General features: G+C 47.7%; 2 protein-coding genes across 8 annotated transcripts; one reads left to right on the top strand and one right to left on the bottom strand.

Moving 5' to 3' along the window:
• Nucleotides 1-124: 124 nt before the first annotated feature.
• LOC139532814 (transcription factor Dp-1-like) lies at nt 125-11,023 on the top strand. Of its 6 annotated transcripts, XM_071330897.1 has the most exons (13): nt 125-261; nt 1,683-1,765; nt 3,095-3,161; nt 3,852-3,955; nt 5,269-5,390; nt 6,919-7,090; nt 7,294-7,440; nt 7,847-7,915; nt 8,062-8,213; nt 9,237-9,403; nt 9,518-9,596; nt 9,824-9,954; nt 10,155-11,023. In XM_071330897.1, exons 1-12 carry the CDS (start codon nt 228-230, stop codon nt 9,948-9,950), a joined length of 1,323 nt encoding a protein of 440 aa, XP_071186998.1. In that variant the 5' UTR covers nt 125-227; the 3' UTR covers nt 9,951-9,954; nt 10,155-11,023. The 6 variants fall into 6 exon arrangements, with proteins under 6 accessions (XP_071186998.1, XP_071186997.1, XP_071186999.1 ...); XM_071330896.1 differs by having other exon boundaries at nt 9,824-11,023; XM_071330898.1 differs by having other exon boundaries at nt 131-310; nt 9,824-11,023.
• Nucleotides 11,024-11,550: 527 nt separating this feature from the next.
• LOC139532815 (potassium-transporting ATPase subunit beta-like) lies at nt 11,551-16,658 on the bottom strand. Of its 2 annotated transcripts, XM_071330904.1 has the most exons (8): nt 16,473-16,658; nt 16,218-16,387; nt 14,997-15,125; nt 14,339-14,452; nt 13,890-14,089; nt 13,681-13,743; nt 13,427-13,519; nt 11,551-11,824 (listed from the first exon to the last, which is right to left on the bottom strand). In XM_071330904.1, exons 2-8 carry the CDS (start codon nt 16,327-16,329, stop codon nt 11,666-11,668), a joined length of 870 nt encoding a protein of 289 aa, XP_071187005.1. In that variant the 5' UTR covers nt 16,330-16,387; nt 16,473-16,658; the 3' UTR covers nt 11,551-11,665. The 2 variants fall into 2 exon arrangements, with proteins under 2 accessions (XP_071187005.1, XP_071187004.1); XM_071330903.1 differs by having other exon boundaries at nt 16,218-16,658.
• Between the last annotated feature and the right edge of the window lie 894 nt (nt 16,659-17,552).

The following is a 17,552-nucleotide window of genomic DNA, read 5'->3' on the forward strand; positions in this document are numbered from 1 at the left end:
CCTGTTTTGATAATGTTATATTTGAATATTGTCTGTCTCGTCCAATGAAATGTTTGATATCGTTCTGTAGGTGTGGTCTACGCTTCCCGCGTGATGACGTTCACTTTGTGCGTGTCCAATAGTTTCTTTCACATTTCAGACACCGCCAAGCTCAGTTTGGAGTGCATAGTTTGTCGCACAACTCTGGAAGCTCAGCAGCCGGAGATCTCAGTCGGAGTTTGGGACAAATGCTAACAGCTGACTCGGAGTTAAATCAGAAAAGTGACTTTCATTCTTCCAACTAAATTGATGTATTGATGAAGTAGAAGAGGTAGTTACATTTGTACCCTGAGCAATTACGTTTATTTCGCTGGGTTTCAGTGGAGTAGAAGTAGTTTTAACTAGCTTACGTTAGCTAACGTCACTGTCCATCAAATGTATGACTGTTGCACCTAACGCTATTGAACAAATGCAGAGGCCATTCGAAGCTGTTTAGCTAAGCAAAATCGAAATAAGTTTGAATTGTGGCATGTCATTCAATCACATTTCTACCCATAGGTAATGTAGCGAATTTAGCCTTCCAGGAGTATAAAATGTAAAATATATTCTCTTAATTTTTAGCTAGCTGGCTACAAAAATGGCTGACTCGGCTTCTAGCTAGCAGGTAGTTAACGTTCGCTAGTGAGTGCACTCTACCGTAAATATAACATTATTGTCCACATTATCGTTACGTTAGTTACTAACTAATGAATGTCTAACCGAAAAGCGGTTTTGGCAAACTATTACCTTAACGTTAGCTGACTGGCTATTAATTCAAACAACTCCTATCGTTGCGATGAGCTAACGTTAGCTAATAAAAAGCTTGTGTCGATAGGCAGAACGAACTAGCATGTTGCGTGCTAACTTTAGGACAAACAACATGCTAGCTAGCCATCTGTCAAGCTTGCCAAGCAACCATCTTGACTGAAATTGCGACAAGTCATTCGTTCAATTACTTTCTGTCTTTGTAAAGATGCAGGTAACTAGCTAATTGAAAACCTTTGGTCTTGGACTCTGAAACGTTTGTGCTAACTTGCTCGTTTATGTTTGCTTCGCTAACGTTAGTTTTAGCTCGTTTCCTGTTTAGAGGTTAATTTCGATCTCATCTGGCTGCAGTAACTGGGAGTTGCGGATGAAGAATAACGAGTGAGAAAGGTCGTGGTAACTAGTTGATGGTTGTTAATACTCGTGTTTTAAACATGCACAATGGTGGTTCACCTAACTTTCTTGCTAAATATATCTAGCCCAAGCTGCAAAACATGTATGATTGCATGTTGAGTAATGCGTAGTCAGCTTCTGGATCCAAATAGCTGCTGTTGTGCTTCCTCTGTCCGGCTATGGGAACCTTCTGTCGTTCATTGTTGTATTTACGCGGTTAGGCCTATGTTCTGTTCTCAATGGCCCATAGTTGGCAATAACTGAGTGTGGAGACCGATTTATGTTGAAACCAACTTGTTTCCAAAGCTTCCATGCGGCCTAGTAGAGTGTTGTGGTTTGAATCCCCAAGGGATATAGCCAGCCTATTCCAACCTTGTAACATAAGTTAAACAGAATGTTTAGCCCATCTACAATAAATGTCCATTCTGCATTTCTTCTACAATCCTACAGTTTTATAACACTGAACTGGAGGCATCTTTTTCCCCCCTTTCCATATTTTGCTTTAGGGAAGCAATTGCTGAACATCCCAAAGAAACCTTCTAGAAGACTTCATCTCCCACACATAGGAGCTGATATCATGGCAATGGATGTGAGTTCTGGGCCAGTGTTGTACAGTGTGCAATTCTTTTACTGCGCCGGAGTAAAAGTGTGCAACCTGTCGTTCTGGGCCAGAGTTATAGTGTGCAACCTGTCGTTCTGGGCCAGAGTTATAGTGTGCAACCTGTCGTGCTGGGCCAGAGTTATAGTGTGCAACCTGTCGTTCTGGGCCAGAGTTATAGTGTGCAACCTGTCGTTCTGGGCCAGAGTTATAGTGTGCAACCTGTCGTTCTGGGCCAGAGTTATAGTGTGCAACCTGTCGTTCTGGGCCAGAGTTATAGTGTGCAACCTGTCGTTCTGGGCCAGAGTTATAGTGTGCAACCTGTCGTTCTGGGCCAGAGTTATAGTGTGCAACCTGTCGTTCTGGGCCAGAGTTATAGTGTGCAACCTGTCGTTCCGGGCCAGAGTTATAGTGTGCAACCTGTCGTTCTGGGCCAGAGTTATAGTGTGCAACCTGTCGTTCCGGGCCAGAGTTATAGTGTGCAACCTGTCGTTCTGGGCCAGAGTTATAGTGTGCAACCTGTCGTTCTGGGCCAGAGTTATAGTGTGCAACCTGTCGTTCTGGGCCAGAGTTATAGTGTGCAACCTGTCGTTCTGGGCCAGAGTTATAGTGTGCAACCTGTCGTTCTGGGCCAGAGTTATAGTGTGCAACCTGTCGTTCTGGGCCAGAGTTATAGTGTGCAACCCGTACAATTAGAATGAGAACTAATTCTATAGTGGAACTTTTTTTCTCTCCGACCATCCAGATCCAGTTTTAGATCATTGCTTCAGGGAAGAACACAACTAGATTGATTAACTTCCCTTTGTGGTTTGAGTGGTACAGGCTAAGTTGCTTTGAAGACCATATCAACTTCCTGATTTAGCAGTGGTGGATCTCACCATACCAAGTGGTGGTTGATACTTCCTGATTTAGTTGCTTGCTGATGTGCAATTATCATCTGACAAACAACTTTAAACATGACTTGACCATCTCCTTCCATTCATAGTAACTAGTGGTTTATGCTCCACAATTTGGGAAACACTGGACCAGTGTCCACCCACCTACACAGTTCAAGATGGTCGCGGAGGTCCTCAAACTCTAAAATGTGTATACAGATTGATGCTCAATTGTTCACTCAAAGGTTGCCATGGAAACGGAGCAACACACTCACAGTAAACACATTTAGTAATCCATTGACCTCAGTCCAGCAGCACCTCCTAGCTCCAGACTAGTATAAAGCTAACTCGTGAGGAGAAGAGAATCTAGAGAAGTTTGTAGCTCCTGGTGTTTCCATGGCGACAATGTGGTGGTGTGGCCATAACAGAACATTGTGGTCTTTAGGCGGCTGTGATCGGTGCCAACGGAGAGATGAAGGTTTTCTACAACCAGAACCTCAGTCCCAGCAAAGGTAGGTAGCCACAGCACCCAGAGTTTCCCCTAGTTATTTGAATATAGGTGGACTGCACACTGGCAGGGAGGAGTAAGACTTGGACACGGGTGGCAGTACTAGAGATACGCTAGAAGCATTATGATAATCAGCCGCTACTCCTGCAGGTTGGGAGTTGATGTTAGGCTGTGACTCTCGCCTAACTAACAGAGGAGGGCAGTGTTGCCCCCTATTGAGACGTTCTCTCTGTGGCCAATCACATCATAAGTGATTCCAGGGAGCCTATTGAGACGTTCTCTCTGTGGCCAATCACATCATAAGTGATTCCAGGGAGCTTGGGGTGGGTCTCAATTAGGGTTGTCGCGCTACTTCTGTGGCAAGGAAACAAAACATGAAGCAGTTTTAATTCTTGAGGAAACTGTCCTTATGTTAGAAACCAACAGCATTATGTTGTCACCTGGAGTCCCATTTATTTATTTAGTTAGCAAACTAGCACCCACAATTTTACATAAAGCAGATTTTTTTTTATTTAATTTTTTACAACTATGGAGTTCAGTCTAATTCATGTTTTATTTTTTTCCCAATGGAGAATCTGGTGTGGTGATGCTGGTACCGTGACAACCCAATCTCAAGTAGTGCACTATATAGGGAATGGGGTGCCAGTTGGGATGCACCCCTGGTGTTATAACAGTGTTGTTCCTGTCCCTCCAGGTGTCCTGTCCCTGGTGACAGTCCACCCACAGTCTCTCTCTGTGGGGAAACAACTGCTTCCCAAAACCCTGGGGCCCTCCAACGTCAACATCGCCCCGCACATGGTGAGACACAACACTACCACTAGTAACAGCCTCATTTCTAACAACCCCTGTCCTCTCCTCCTCCTCCTGTCTGAGTGCCCCTCTCCTCCTCCTCCTCCTGTCTGAGTGCCCCTCTCCTCCTCCTCCTCCTGTCTGAGTGCCCCTCTCCTCCTCCTCCTCCTGTCTGAGTGCCCTTCTCCTCCTCCTGTCTGAGTGCCCTTCTCCTCCTCCTGTCTGAGTGCCCTTCTCCTCCTCCTGTCTGAGTGCCCCTCTCCTCCTCCTGTCTGAGTGCCCCTCTCCTCCTCCTGTCTGAGTGCCCCTCTCCTCCTCCTGTCTGAGTGCCCCTCTCCTCCTCCTGTCTGAGTGCCCCTCTCCTCCTCCTGTCTGAGTGCCCCTCTCCTCCTCCTGTCTGAGTGCCCCTCTCCTCCTCCTGTCTGAGTGCCCCTCTCCTCCTCCTGTCTGAGTGCCCCTCTCCTCCTCCTGTCTGAGTGCCCCTCTCCTCCTCCTGTCTGAGTGCCCCTCTCCTCCTCCTGTCTGAGTGCCCCTCTCCTCCTCCTGTCTGAGTGCCCCTCTCCTCCTCCTGTCTGAGTGCCCCTCTCCTCCTCCTGTCTGAGTGCCCCTCTCCTCCTCCTGTCTGAGTGCCCCTCTCCTCCTCCTGTCTGAGTGCCCCTCTCCTCCTCCTGTCTGAGTGCCCCTCTCCTCCTCCTGTCTGAGTGCCCCTCTCCTCCTCCTGTCTGAGTGCCCCTCTCCTCCTCCTGTCTGAGGGCCCCTCTCCTCCTCCTGTCTGAGGGCCCCTCTCCTCCTCCTGTCTGAGTGCCCCTCTCCTCCTCCTGTCTGAGTGCCCCTCTCCTCCTCCTGTCTGAGGGCCCCTCTCCTCCTCCTGTCTGAGGGCCCCTCTCCTCCTCCTCTGCTACTACTAGGGAAGCACTGGGCTTCCCATGTCTCCGTGGCAATAAAGCCTTCATACTAACTTTGAACAAGGCAGGATGACATGTGTGTGACCTGTGTGTGTGACCTGTGTGCATAAGCTGATCACAAACCCTTCAGTCAGCGGGATTATAATAAGAACTCATCAACATGATCATCCTATTAATGAGGCAAGCCCCGGAGCTCAGGGTTCAGCTAGAGATACATAGAAACCCTAGTTCTATAGAGAGATCTAGACCCCAGCCATGATACCTTGATCTGGCTAGCCTCCATAGCTTCTAGTATGGTGTAGATAGATGCTATATAGATCGCTCCTCGGTGCTTTGAAAGAAGCGCACACATTTACATTTCTTTCATTTATTGCTATTTTAAATGTTATGTCTGCATTGTAACTGTCTCTGTCTCAGGTGATGGGTACTCCTCAGAGGCCCAGTGGGTCAGGCGGGTTAGTGATGGGCAGCCCTCACACACCCAGTACCCAGTACAGACCACAGAGCCAGCCCCCTGATGCCTCTCCCTGGTCCACCGGGTAAGAGACATACACAATTGTATACAAACACTCCTCATGCTGGTTATGGTCACCTGGTCGTTATGGGTCAGCTTTAGGTCAACTCTCAGCAAGGAAGCTGGCTGGCTTCTTGGGAAAGTTCTCTCTCTCGTTAAGGGATTGAGATGTCACTACATTAAAGTATGCACACCCCTGGACTTTTTCCAAGTTGTTGTTACAATTTGGGATTACATTTGGATGTAATTGTTGCTTTTTGTCAATGATCTACACAAAATACTCTGTAAAAGTGGAAAAATTATATATACAATTTTTTGATTGAAAATAAAACCTATATCTTGATTAGATAATTATTCAACCAAGTCAATACATGTTAGAATCACCTTTTGGCAGAGGTTACAGCTGAGAGTCTTTCTGGGTAATAAGTCTGTAAAAGCTTTGCACACCTGGATTGTACAACATTTGCTCGTTTGTTCTTAAAAAAAAATATTCAAGCTCCGTCAAGTTGGTGGTTGTTCACCACTAGACAGCCATTTTCAAGTCTCGCTGTAGATTTTCAAGATTTAAGTCAACTGTTACTAGGCCACTCGGGAACGTTCAATGTCTTCTTGGTAAGGAACTCCACTGTAGATTTGGCCTTATGTTTTAGGTTATTATCCTGCTGAAATGTGAATTTGTCTCCCAGTGTCTGTTGGAAAGCAGACTAGGTTTTCCTCTAGGATTTTGCCTGTGCTTATAGCTGTATTCTGTTTTATTTTTATCCTAAACTCCCTAGTCATTGCCGTCGACAAGCATACCCATAACACGATGCAGCCACCACCGTACTTGAAAATATGAAGGGAAAATCAGTGATGAGTTGGATTTGCCCCAAACATAACACTATGTATTCAGGACATTGGAAAATCTCTCTGGTTTTTGTGGTTGAATCTGTGTTTGAAATACACTGCTCGACTGAAGGGACCTTACAGATAATTGTATGTGTGGGGTACAGAGTTGAGGTAGTCATTGAAAAATGTTAAACACTATTATTGCTCACTTATGTGACTTGTTAAGCACATGTTTACTTCTAAACATATTTAGGCTTGACATAACAAAAGGGTTGAATACTTATTGACTCAAGACATTTCAGCTTTTCATTTAATTAATTTGTTAACATTTCAAAAAAATATATAATTCCACTTTGACAGGATGGGGTAGTGTGTGTGTAGATCAGTGACACAAGGGGTGTGAATACTTTCTGAAGCACTTCTCTCTTCCTAGTCTCTATCTCTACAGCAGCCATACTCAACTAGCAGATAGTGGTCACTCCTGCTCTAACTGACTTCTTCTCTCTCAAACTCCTGCTCTGTCGTCTTCTCTTATTCCTGCTCTGTCGTCTTCTCTTATTCCTGCTCTGTCGTCTTCTCTTATTCCTGCTCTGTCGTCTTGTCTTATTCCTGCTCTGTCGTCTTGTCTTATTCCTGCTCTGTCGTCTTCTCTTATTCCTGCTCTGTCGTCTTCTCTTATTCCTGCTCTGTCGTCTTCTCTTATTCCTGCTGTGGTTGTGTTCCAGGAAGCGTGGTACTGGTAAGAAGGGGGATAAGAACGGGAAGGGGCTTAGGCATTTCTCCATGAAGGTGTGTGAGAAGGTGCAGAAGAAGGGAGTAACTACCTACAATGAGGTGGCTGACGAGCTCGTGGCAGAGTTCAGCGCCAACGACACCCTCCTCTCGCCCGGCGACTCGGTGAGACACACAGCCAATCAAAAACCATCAGACCAGGGTTTCATCCGTACAACAAATAGCCCAGTCCGAGTTCAAGATGCACAGATTCTGTACAGCCCTATGGGCCCTAGTCAGAAGTAGTGCACTATAAAGGGAATAGGGAGCCATTTGGGAAATGACAGCAGAGCCATTTGAGACACTGCCCCTCTCTCTCCCCTCCGCAGCATTCCTACGACCAGAAGAACATCCGACGGCGTGTGTACGATGCACTCAACGTGCTCATGGCCATGAACATCATCTCTAAAGAGAAGAAAGAGATCAGGTGGATCGGCCTGCCCACCAACTCAGCCCAGGAGTGTCAGAGCCTGGAGGTAAGAGATCAGGAGTGTCAGAGCCCGGGGGTAAGAGATCAGGAGTGTCAGAGCCCGGAGGTAAGAGATCAGGAGGGTCAGAGCCCGGGGGTTAGAGTTCAGGAGTGTCCGAGCCCGGGGGTAAGAGATCAGGAGTGTCAGAGCCCGGAGGTAAGAGATCAGGAGTGTCAGAGCCCGGGGGTAAGAGATCAGGAGGGTCAGAGCCCGGGGGTAAGAGATCAGGAGGGTCAGAGCCCGGGGGTAAGAGATCAGGAGGGTCAGAGCCCGGAGGTAAGAGATCAGGAGTGTCAGAGCCCGGGGGTAAGAGATCAGGAGGGTCAGAGCCCGGAGGTAAGAGATCAGGAGGGTCAGAGCCCGGGGGTAAGAGACAGACACCTGTAGCCTGATGTATTCCTGTCATCGTCAGGTGGAGAGACAGAGACGACTAGAGAGGATCAAACAGAAACAGTCTCAGCTTCAGGAGCTCATTCTACAGGTAAACATGCCCCTCCACTGTGGGAACATACACACCTATTAGAAGACGCTCACCCTGTCTTGCTGGTGGCTTCAACGTTGCCTGAATGTCATCTCAACGACGTTGACTGAGCGGTATCACAACGTTGTGTGAATGTCCCGGTGCAGCAAATAGCGTTCAAGCGCCTGGTGCAGCGTAATCGTGCAGCGGAGCAGCAAGCTGGCAGGGCTCCACCCCCGAACTCTGTCATCAACCTGCCCTTCATCATCATCAACACCTCCAAGAGGACCGTCATCGACTGCAGCATCTCCAACGACAAGTAAGAGACCAGAGACTCTGGAATACACACACAATTACACTAGTCCTATTTCACTCCTGTGTATTATATTCATGTGCGAAATATTTTTCTTGAATGTCCCAACCTCCTTTGAGACACCTTGGTGTGTGCAGCATGAGAGTGATTTCAAATTCAACACCAAACCTCATCTAATCATACCTGCCTCCGCCCTCCTCTCCTGCCTCCGCCCTCCTCTCCTGCCTCCGCCCTCCTCTCCTGCCTCCGCCCTCTTCTCCTGCCTCCGCCCTCTTCTCCTGCCTCCGCCCTCCTCTCCTGCCTCCGCCCTCCTCTCCTGCCTCCGCCCTCCTCTCCTGCCTCCGCCCTCTTCTCCTGCCTCCGCCCTCTTCTCCTGCCTCCGCCCTCCTCTCCTGCCTCCGCCCTCCTCTCCTGCCTCCGCCCTCCTCTCCTGCCTCCGCTTCCCCCCTCTCCTGCCTCCGCTTCCCCCCTCTCCTGCCTCCGCTTCCCCCCTCTCCTGCCTCCGCTTCCCCCCTCTCCTGCCTCCGCTTCCCCCCTCTCCTGCCTCCGCTTCCCCCCTCTCCTGCCTCCGCTTCCCCCCTCTCCTGCCTCCGCTTCCCCCCTCTCCTGCCTCCGCTTCCCCCCTCTCCTGCCTCCGCTTCCCCCCTCTCCTGCCTCCGCTTCCCCCCTCTCCTGCCTCCGCTTCCCCCCTCTCCTGCCTCCGCTTCCCCCCTCTCCTGCCTCCGCTTCCCCCCTCTCCTGCCTCCGCTTCCCCCCTCTCCTGCCTCCGCTTCCCCCCTCTCCTGCCTCCGCTTCCCCCCCTCTCCTGCCTCCGCTTCCCCCCCTCTCCTGCCTCTGCCCTCCTCTCCTGCCTCTGCCCTCCTCTCCTGCCTCCGCCCCCCCCTCTCCTGCCTCCGCCCCCCCCTCTCCTGCCTCCGCCCCCCCCTCTCCTGCCTCCGCCCCCCCCTCTCCTGCCTCCGCCCCCCCTCGCCTGCCTCCGCCCCCCCTCTCCTGCCTCCGCCCCCCCTCTCCTGCCTCCGCCCCCTACAGGTTTGAGTACCTGTTCAACTTTGACAACATGTTTGAGATCCATGATGACATTGAGGTATTGAAGAGAATGGGGCTGGCCTGTGGTCTGGAGGTGGGCCACTGTTCACCAGAGGACCTGAAGGAAGCCCGCACCCTGGTGCCCAGAGCCCTGGAGCCCTATGTTACAGGTCAGTATGGCTGGCTCCCACAGGCAACCTTATTCAGCCTGATATACTTGGGCTGAGAGTGTGTAAAGGAGGCTGTAGAAATGGCGTCTTTTATTATAATTTTTCCCCTTCCAGAAATGGCCACGGGTCCAATAAGCAACGTCTACATCACAGGAGCCTCGTCTACAAACGGAGGAGGACGCCGTCACACAAGGTGAGTCTCTTCTATAGAGATGTACTTCACAGCCCATTTACCTATCTGGAGGGTGGAAGCCCTCGGTGGCGCTTCCCATGCTAAAACAGGCTTTGTTTCAAGTGTGCCCTCTATCCTACTCTATGATCTCTTCTTTCTTTTGGAGCTCTTTTTTTTTAATGGACAGGAAGTGATGTAACAGGAAGGTCTTAACTAATTCCATCTTCTGTTTCCTGCTGTTTATTCAGTAGCGCCGATGGCACAGTGGCGTCCATTTCCAACGACTCACACTACAGCGGCTCGCGAGGCCACACCCCCGTGTCCTACATGGCAGATGAGGAAGAGGATGACGAAGACTACGACGACAATGATTAAATCAGTAATTTCTCACTCACCCAACTCTAACAGCCCAGTCTGATGACTAACCAGCTGTGTTCCAAATGGCTTCCTATTCCCAATATACTGAACTACTTTTGACCACGGCTATATTGGCACAGAGGTAGTGCACTGTATAGGGAATAGTGCCATTTGGAATGCATGCAGCCCATGTCCCATGAACAAGTCTCTCCCTTCCTCCAGCTCCACCTCAGGCCTTCCCTCCACCCCACCAAGCTATCTATGAGGAGGCCCATGCTTCTCCTTCCTCAGCTGCCCTCAGAATGCACAGAGCTCACCAACGCAATTGCCTTCTGGGAAACGTAGTCTTTGCTGCCACGGACACTGACTGTATAATGCCTTTTGTGGGAATTAATTTATTTTCTTCTCCTTCTGAAGCTGTGATTACTATGAGTATAATCTCCACAACGTGCTCCTCTTCAGCCCGCCTCCCCGTTACAGGAAGTGGGAGCGTTCTCATGCCAAACTAGTTTTGTTCTTGAGTGAACTGATACACGGCCACAGAAAGATTCCCTCCAGAAACCTGAGATCTGCCTTGTGTGTATTACAGTATTTAACATTATGAACAGTAGTGGTGTCAGTCATTGACATGACAGTGAAATTACTTCCTATACTGCTCCTAGGGGAGAGAGTGTGTGTGTGTGTGTGTGTGTTTTGTACTTTACTTATTTGTAGTAATATTTTCTTATTTTGTGTGTGTGACTTCCTTCTGGCAGCTATTTGCCCATTGAGACAAAACGTACCAAAATGTTTCTAAATATCTCAATGCTCTACTTAATGAACGACACCCAGAGTGAAGTAGCTGCGTATTATCAATGAACTGAACTTTGGGGAGGATGGAGCCATTCATAGGGTTGAAACAAGCTCAAGACTTCAGGATTGTGTCAAAAGCCAAAATAGGGGAGTCCATTAGTCCACTACGATGACCCCCCCCCAAGGAACTTTTGTATAACTGAACAGAATATGTCGACTCTGCAAAACCGTACCTTTATTTCTTTCTGTTATCTAATGAGTTTGGAAATTATAGAGAATAAATATAGAGGGTGTTTGAACTTATTGTCTTTATGGATTTTAATATGTTTCATTATGATACAATGCATAGCTAATGTCTTGGTTGTACAAGCAGCAGCATTAACCATACGTTACATACCCATCCTAGAAGCTGTGTAAAAGAGAGTGGTAAAATGAAGCAAAACATCTGTTTTAGACAGAGATGGTTGAATTTCCAGATTAAATCTGGAGGTGAGAGAACAACATCTGTTCAGGTGAGGTGCTGTCAGAGTAGGACTAATAAGACCGAGAGAACCGCACCCTCTAGGACCTCAAATGCAATAACTGAATTACCATCATACCCTGATGAAGACAGCTTGTCTGTCCAACCGCTGGTTATTACGTATGAGCTAGTGTGCGACTCCTTTTTCATGGGTTTCCAGATTGCCTCTGTTGGGATCATAGACTTGGATAGATGGCTCAAACTGGGTGGGAATTTCTATGGGTTAAGGAAATACTTGTTCAAGGAATTGTGAAGATATCAATTGATATCTTCCCACAGACTACTTTAAAATGGAGAAAGCCCTCAACTGCACTTCACATTCTGTCATAATTACAAAGATGAGGAACACTATCCAACTCTATGGCTCTGACCAGGGTTAGGACCTAGATGGTTGGATTGTTGGCTTGTCTAGTAAAATATATTATTTCAGAGCCTTGAGCAGGAAGACCACCTTCCCCTGGTATGGTTCGTATGAGTCTTGATAGGCGATGTTGTGGGCCACCACACGACACTGGATCTTAGCCTCCCTCTCTTTGACCAGGTGGAACTTCACAGCCACTAGAGGGTTAACGTAGGTGGGCTGTGTGGAGGGAGACCAAGAGAGGGTTCATGGTTCATACCAATCATGTTTAGACATAGAGTTGGATAGAGGGACCAACTGCCACTAATTTTAATAATTATAGCAAAGATGTGCTCTCTATCAGACTCTATGATGAAGTGTCTTTGGAAAGTATTCAGACCCCTTGACTTTTTCAAGTTTTATTCTAAAATGTATTTTTTTTTTAACTATCCTCAATCTACATACAATACCCTATAATGAAAAGCGAAAACATGTTTTTAGACATTTCTGCAAATTGTATAAATACATTTAAAAAAACTTATTTACATAATATATTACATACATTACATATTCATACCCTTTGCTATGAGAAGCTAAATTGAGTTCAGGTGCATCCTGTTTCCATTGATCATCCTTGAGATGTTTCTACAACTTGATTGGAGTCCACCTGTGGTAAATTTAATTGATTGGACATGATTTGGAAAGGCACACACCTGTGTCTATAAGGTCCCACAGTTGACAGGGCAAAACCAAGCCCTGAGGTCGAAGGAATTGTCCGTAGAGCTCCGAGACAGGATTGTGTCAAGGCACAGATCTGGGGGAAGGGTACCAAAAATGTCTACCTTTATGGTAGAGTCGCCAGACGGAAACCACTTCTCAGTATAAGGCACATGACAGCCCTCTTGGAGTTTGCTAAAAGGCACCTAAAGGACTCAGACTATGAGAAACAAGATTCTCTGGTCTGAAGAAACCAAGATTGAACTCTGCCCTGAATGCCAAGCGTCACGTCTGGAGGAAACCTGGTGCCATCCCTACAGTGAAGCATGGTGGTGGCATGCTGTGGGGAGGTTTTTCAGCGGCAGGGACTGAGAGACTAGTCAACACAGGAGTGGCTTCAAGACAAGTCTCTGTATGTCCTTGAGCGGCCCAGACTTGAACCCAGCCTAACATCTCCGGAGAGACCTGAAAATAGCTGTGCAGCAACACTCCCCATCCAACCTGACAGATCTTAAGAGGATCTGCAGAGAAGAATGGGAGAAACTCCCCAAATACAGGTGTGCCAAGCTTGTGGCGTCATACCCAAGAAGACTCGAGGCTGTAATCGCTTCCAAAGGTGCTACAACAAAGTTCTGAGTAAACGGTCCGAAATGTTTATCTAAATGTGATTTTTCCGGGTTGCAACATTTTTTAAACTGTTTTCGCTTTGTCATTACGGGCTGTAACGTAACAAAATGTGGAAAAAGTCAAGTGATCTGAATACTTTCTGAATGAACTGTATGTACATTGCTGTAAATCAATAGAGGGGGTTCATGCAGGGGTGTATCCATTAGTCTGACTTTTTTGCGAACAGAAACCGTTTACCCCAAATGGGAAGTGTTTAGCCTCGTGAAAATTGCAGTTTGTATTGGACAAATTCAGGTATATCCTTCCCCGGCTTGTTCCTTTTTGCTCTGTTTGCTTACGTTAGATTCCTAGATTAAATGGTGAATGGATTACAATGCAAAATGTTTTGCAATGGAATTCGACAAATGAATACACCCCAGGTGAAAGTGAACCGTGCATTGAGTTTCACAAAATAACATTAGTTCCAAAGAGAGAAGAAGACAGCGCTGTCGTGGTTACCTGAGCCAGCTTGCCGTAGTATGGGAAGTAGGATAGATCGAAGGTTCCGTTGGTGGGGAAGTACTCGATCATGTCTATGTTATCATGGCCACTCTGCGCACACACACCAACCATCCATTAAATACTGTTGGCAGACTAGATTTAACCTTCTGAGAAACTGTCTTCCTGGGTAGCCATGTTGAGCAGAGCCACAGATTTATTTCTATATAAATATATGGCTTTGGTGTTGAGTAGCCATCTTGGTTTATACTCACCAGTATAGTGCAGTTCAGATGAGGAGCCATGCCAGTCCCGTTGTTGGGCAGGAAGTTGATGATCTGGGTTAGAAACATCATGCATGTCAGTGCAATTTCCTAATGTGTTATAAATGTATTATAATGTGTTATAACATCCCCACTTGTAAATGTCATGTACATAACATAAGGTAATGTAATATTTCCAGCTGGTTTGTGACTGAACGCACCCTGTTCATCTTGATGATGACGCAGGGCGTGGTACCGTTGTAGCCGAACGTGGGGTCGTCCAGGCCGGAGCAGCGTCCCAGCATGCTCTGGGTGAAGCGGCAGGAGTACTTGGTATGGTGTGGAGCCTCAAACTTCTCCTGTTTGAAGTACTCTCCCCGGGTGCAGTTACAGTTAGACTGTTGAGCCGTGTCATTGTAGGCTGAGAGAGAGGAGTCAGACAGAGGTAGAGGGGAGAGAGAGAGACCGAGAGAGGGAGAAAAATACAGAGGGAGGGAGAAGGAAAAAAGGAGGAATTTAATGATTTGTGATGCCGGGAGGTCAAAGCATTTGACTAGCAACTGTAGTAGGTTGGTTTGAGATAATTGACTGATCAAGTCTGAAATGGGATGGAACCCTCAGCTCTGGACAACAGGAGTCCACTACATAGGGTGCCTTCTTGGACACTGACGTTTGAGGAAGTTGCTGAGGCAGTTGGACATCTTCATCTGGCTGGCTTTATCAGACATGTTGTAGCTGAGTACGACATCCTCCTCAATGTATGTAGGTGGCCAGACCATCACCCCTACACACACACACACACACACACACACACAACGCAGAGGTTAGCCGACACCATCCCAGATATGGTCACAGACTGTATAAACTACAGAGATAGGGGGAGGGGAGGGGAGGGGGTGAGAGAGAAAGAGGGGGAAGAGAAACTGTGAGAGAGGGGGAAGAGAGAGAGAGTGTGAGAGGGGGGAGAGAGGGGGTTAGACAGAGAGCAGGGGGGGCAGAAAGAGAAGGAGAGAGAGAGAGGGGGTAGACAGAGAGCAGGGAGGGCCAGAAGGAGATGGAGAGAGGGGAGGGGAGGGTGAAGGACGCAAGGGACAATATGTACTTCTTTACAGGAGCAGTAAATTAGTAAACAGTAAATAGTGAAGGGACATTTTTACAAATGGGCTGAATCTATGGGCCCTGGTCTAAAGTAGTGCACTAGATAGGGAATAGGGCCCTGGTCTAAAGTAGTGCACTATATAGGGAATAAGGTCCTGGTCAAAAGTAGTGCACTATATAGGGAATAGTAGGGTGCAATTTGGGACACAGATTTCCATCTCAGTTGTTACCTGGTGATGTTAAGCGATCCTGATAGTCTGGAGTGTAAGGGTCCAGCGTGTACATCAGAGTCCAGATGGCCAGAGAGAACAGGCCAGTCATTATCACATAGAACGCTACATAGTACAGACTGATGTACACTACAGAAGAGAGGAGAGAGAAATAGTGAGGGACAGAGAGAGAGAGGAGGGGTGGGGGGGTGAGAGAGAAAGAGAGAGGGACAGAGAGAGAGGAGGGGTGGGGGGGTGAGAGAGAAAGAGAGAGGGACAGAGAGAGAGACAGTGAGTGAGAGAGAGAGAGACAGAGGGACAGAGAGAGAGAGAGAGAGAGACAGAGAAAGAGAGACAGAGAAAGAGAGACAGAGAAAGAGAGACAGAGAGAGAGAGACAGATAGAGGGACAGAGAAAGAGAGACAGAGAAAGAGAGAGACAGAAAGAGGGACAGAGAAAGAGAGAGAGATACAGAGAGACAGAGAAAGAGACAGAGAGAGAGAGAGAGGGACAGAGAGATAGAGAGAGACAGAGACAGAGAGACAGAGACAGAGAGAGAGAGAGACAGAGGGACAAAGAGAGAGAGTCAGTCTGTTCCTGCTTTAGCCAACTTCTCTTGCCTGGCTACATTCAACAACGATGATGACAGGGCTTGGTTGGTAAGGAGACTGCCATCTCTTGGCCTGTCTGTGGTCTGGCTGTAGTTAGTAAACCTGTATTTCCCATTGAATGTCCAATGTGTCTTTATGACTGACTGTAGCCTATTGGCCAAGGTGCCCTCTATGGGTGAGAGCTGTGGTTTATCAAAATGTGAGATCGTCCAGAGCTCAGAGGGAGAAGTCTCCCCTCACAAACCAACCAGCTTATCAGTCAAACTGCTCTCTCTTCAATCTAATGTCCACACACTGAAATAACACTACACACACTGAAATAACACTACACACACTGAAATAATACTGAAATAACACTACACACACTGAAATAACACTACACACACTGATATCCAAAGGACACAGCAAAGTCAGGTGTGAGTTCTGTACACTCGGGTCACTTTAATCTCATGGAGCCAGTCTAGATGATTGTTTCAATGGAGTCTGAATATTACACAATACTCCAACAAACCAACAACCGCTTCTTTACCAACTCAGACAAACAGACACACACACACACACACACACACACACACACACACACACACACACACCACACAATCCCACACCTTTCCCACTCTGCAGTACATACCCCATTTCTCAGGTGTTCTTCCGAACACGGCCCCAGTGTCTGAGTTCCACACGAAGCGACCGAAGTCCTCACACCGCTGGCCACACGTCCTCTTCTCCTTCAGGGTTGCCATGTTGGTGGGCTAGGATCCAGCTACACCAGGAGAGACCAGTGGGAGATGTGGAGAGATGCTGTACAGGGAGGAGGGATACCTCTTCACAATCTGGCAACCTAGCTTCACTCCTCACCTGGTTATGGTGTATGAGAGAAACCTACTGTAGGACTTGTCTTCTTTTATTTCCTCCGTCTCTCCTTGGTTCCTTTGCTTTTTGGAATGTTTCTGTGCCGCTTTGTCTCTGTCCCTGAGTGCCTGTTTCTCTCAGCCTGTATTCTAATACTGTACTACTGTTGTCTTCCTAGTTGTACTACTGTACAGCTGGTCTCCAAGCTCTCTCTCTGTGGTGTGACCTACACTATGTGACTGCGTACCCTTGGACTAGACTTTTATATGTGGTGATAAGGGCAGCCTCCGGGTGTAGGGATAGACGGGGACGGGGCAGGGCCAACCCTGCTGTGAGCTAGACCTCACCCAACATCCCCTGTGTTCGCTGCGCAAACAGAACCCAAGAAGGCTGTGTGACCTTGGTGTGATACTCTACTGCTCTGTAACTACATGACATGTCCAGGGCCTTGGTGTGATACTCTACTGCTCTGTAACTACATGACATGTCCAGGGCCTTGGTGTGATACTCTACTGCTCTGTAACTGCATGACATGTCCAGGGCCTTGGTGTGATACTCTACTGCTCTGTAACTGCATGATATGTCCAGGGCCTTGGTGTGATACTCTACTACTCTGTAACTGCATGACATGTCCAGGGCCTTGGTGTGATACTCTACTGCTCTGTAACTGCATGACATGTCCAGGGCCTTGGTGTGATACTCTACTGCTCTGTAACTGCATGGCATGTCCAGGGAGCTGCCATGGAATTATGGGATGTCTTCTAAAATCATGATTATGCTGCTTTTAAAAAAAAATAGCCACACTTTAGTCAACGGCTTTGTGAAATGGTGACATGAACACATTGTCAGAAACCACTGGGAACATTTTCAACTGTGAAAATGTTCTATATTAATTCTCTACCACTCCATAGACCTGGATCACCTACCATTCCATAGACCTGGATCACCTACCATTCCATAGACCTGGATCACCTACCATACCATAGACCTGGTCCACCTACCATTCCATAGACCTGGTCCACCTACCATTCCATAGACCTGGATCACCTACCATTCCATAGACCTGGATCACCTACCATACCATAGACCTGGTCCACCTACCATTCCATAGACC

The sequence above is a fragment of the Salvelinus alpinus genome, chromosome 10, assembly GCF_045679555.1.
Source record: "Salvelinus alpinus chromosome 10, SLU_Salpinus.1, whole genome shotgun sequence".
NCBI classification, from domain to species: domain Eukaryota; kingdom Metazoa; phylum Chordata; class Actinopteri; order Salmoniformes; family Salmonidae; genus Salvelinus; species Salvelinus alpinus.

Excerpts from the sequence above, each read along its gene's own strand:
- LOC139532814 (XM_071330896.1), top strand. The coding sequence starts at position 228 with ATGCTAACAGCTGACTCGGAGTTAAATCAGAAAA. Across the intron at positions 262-1,682 it reads CTCGGAGTTAAATCAGAAAA|GGAAGCAATTGCTGAACATC; the intron begins GTGACTTTCATT and ends ATTTTGCTTTAG. Across the intron at positions 3,162-3,851 it reads GAACCTCAGTCCCAGCAAAG|GTGTCCTGTCCCTGGTGACA; the intron begins GTAGGTAGCCAC and ends CTGTCCCTCCAG.
- LOC139532815 (XM_071330904.1), bottom strand. The coding sequence starts at position 16,329 with ATGGCAACCCTGAAGGAGAAGAGGACGTGTGGCCAGCGGTGTGAGGAC. Across the intron at positions 14,453-14,996 it reads GGATCGCTTAACATCACCAG|GGGTGATGGTCTGGCCACCT; the intron begins GTAACAACTGAG and ends GTGTGTGTGTAG. Across the intron at positions 11,825-13,426 it reads ACTACGGCAAGCTGGCTCAG|CCCACCTACGTTAACCCTCT; the intron begins GTAACCACGACA and ends CCCTCCACACAG.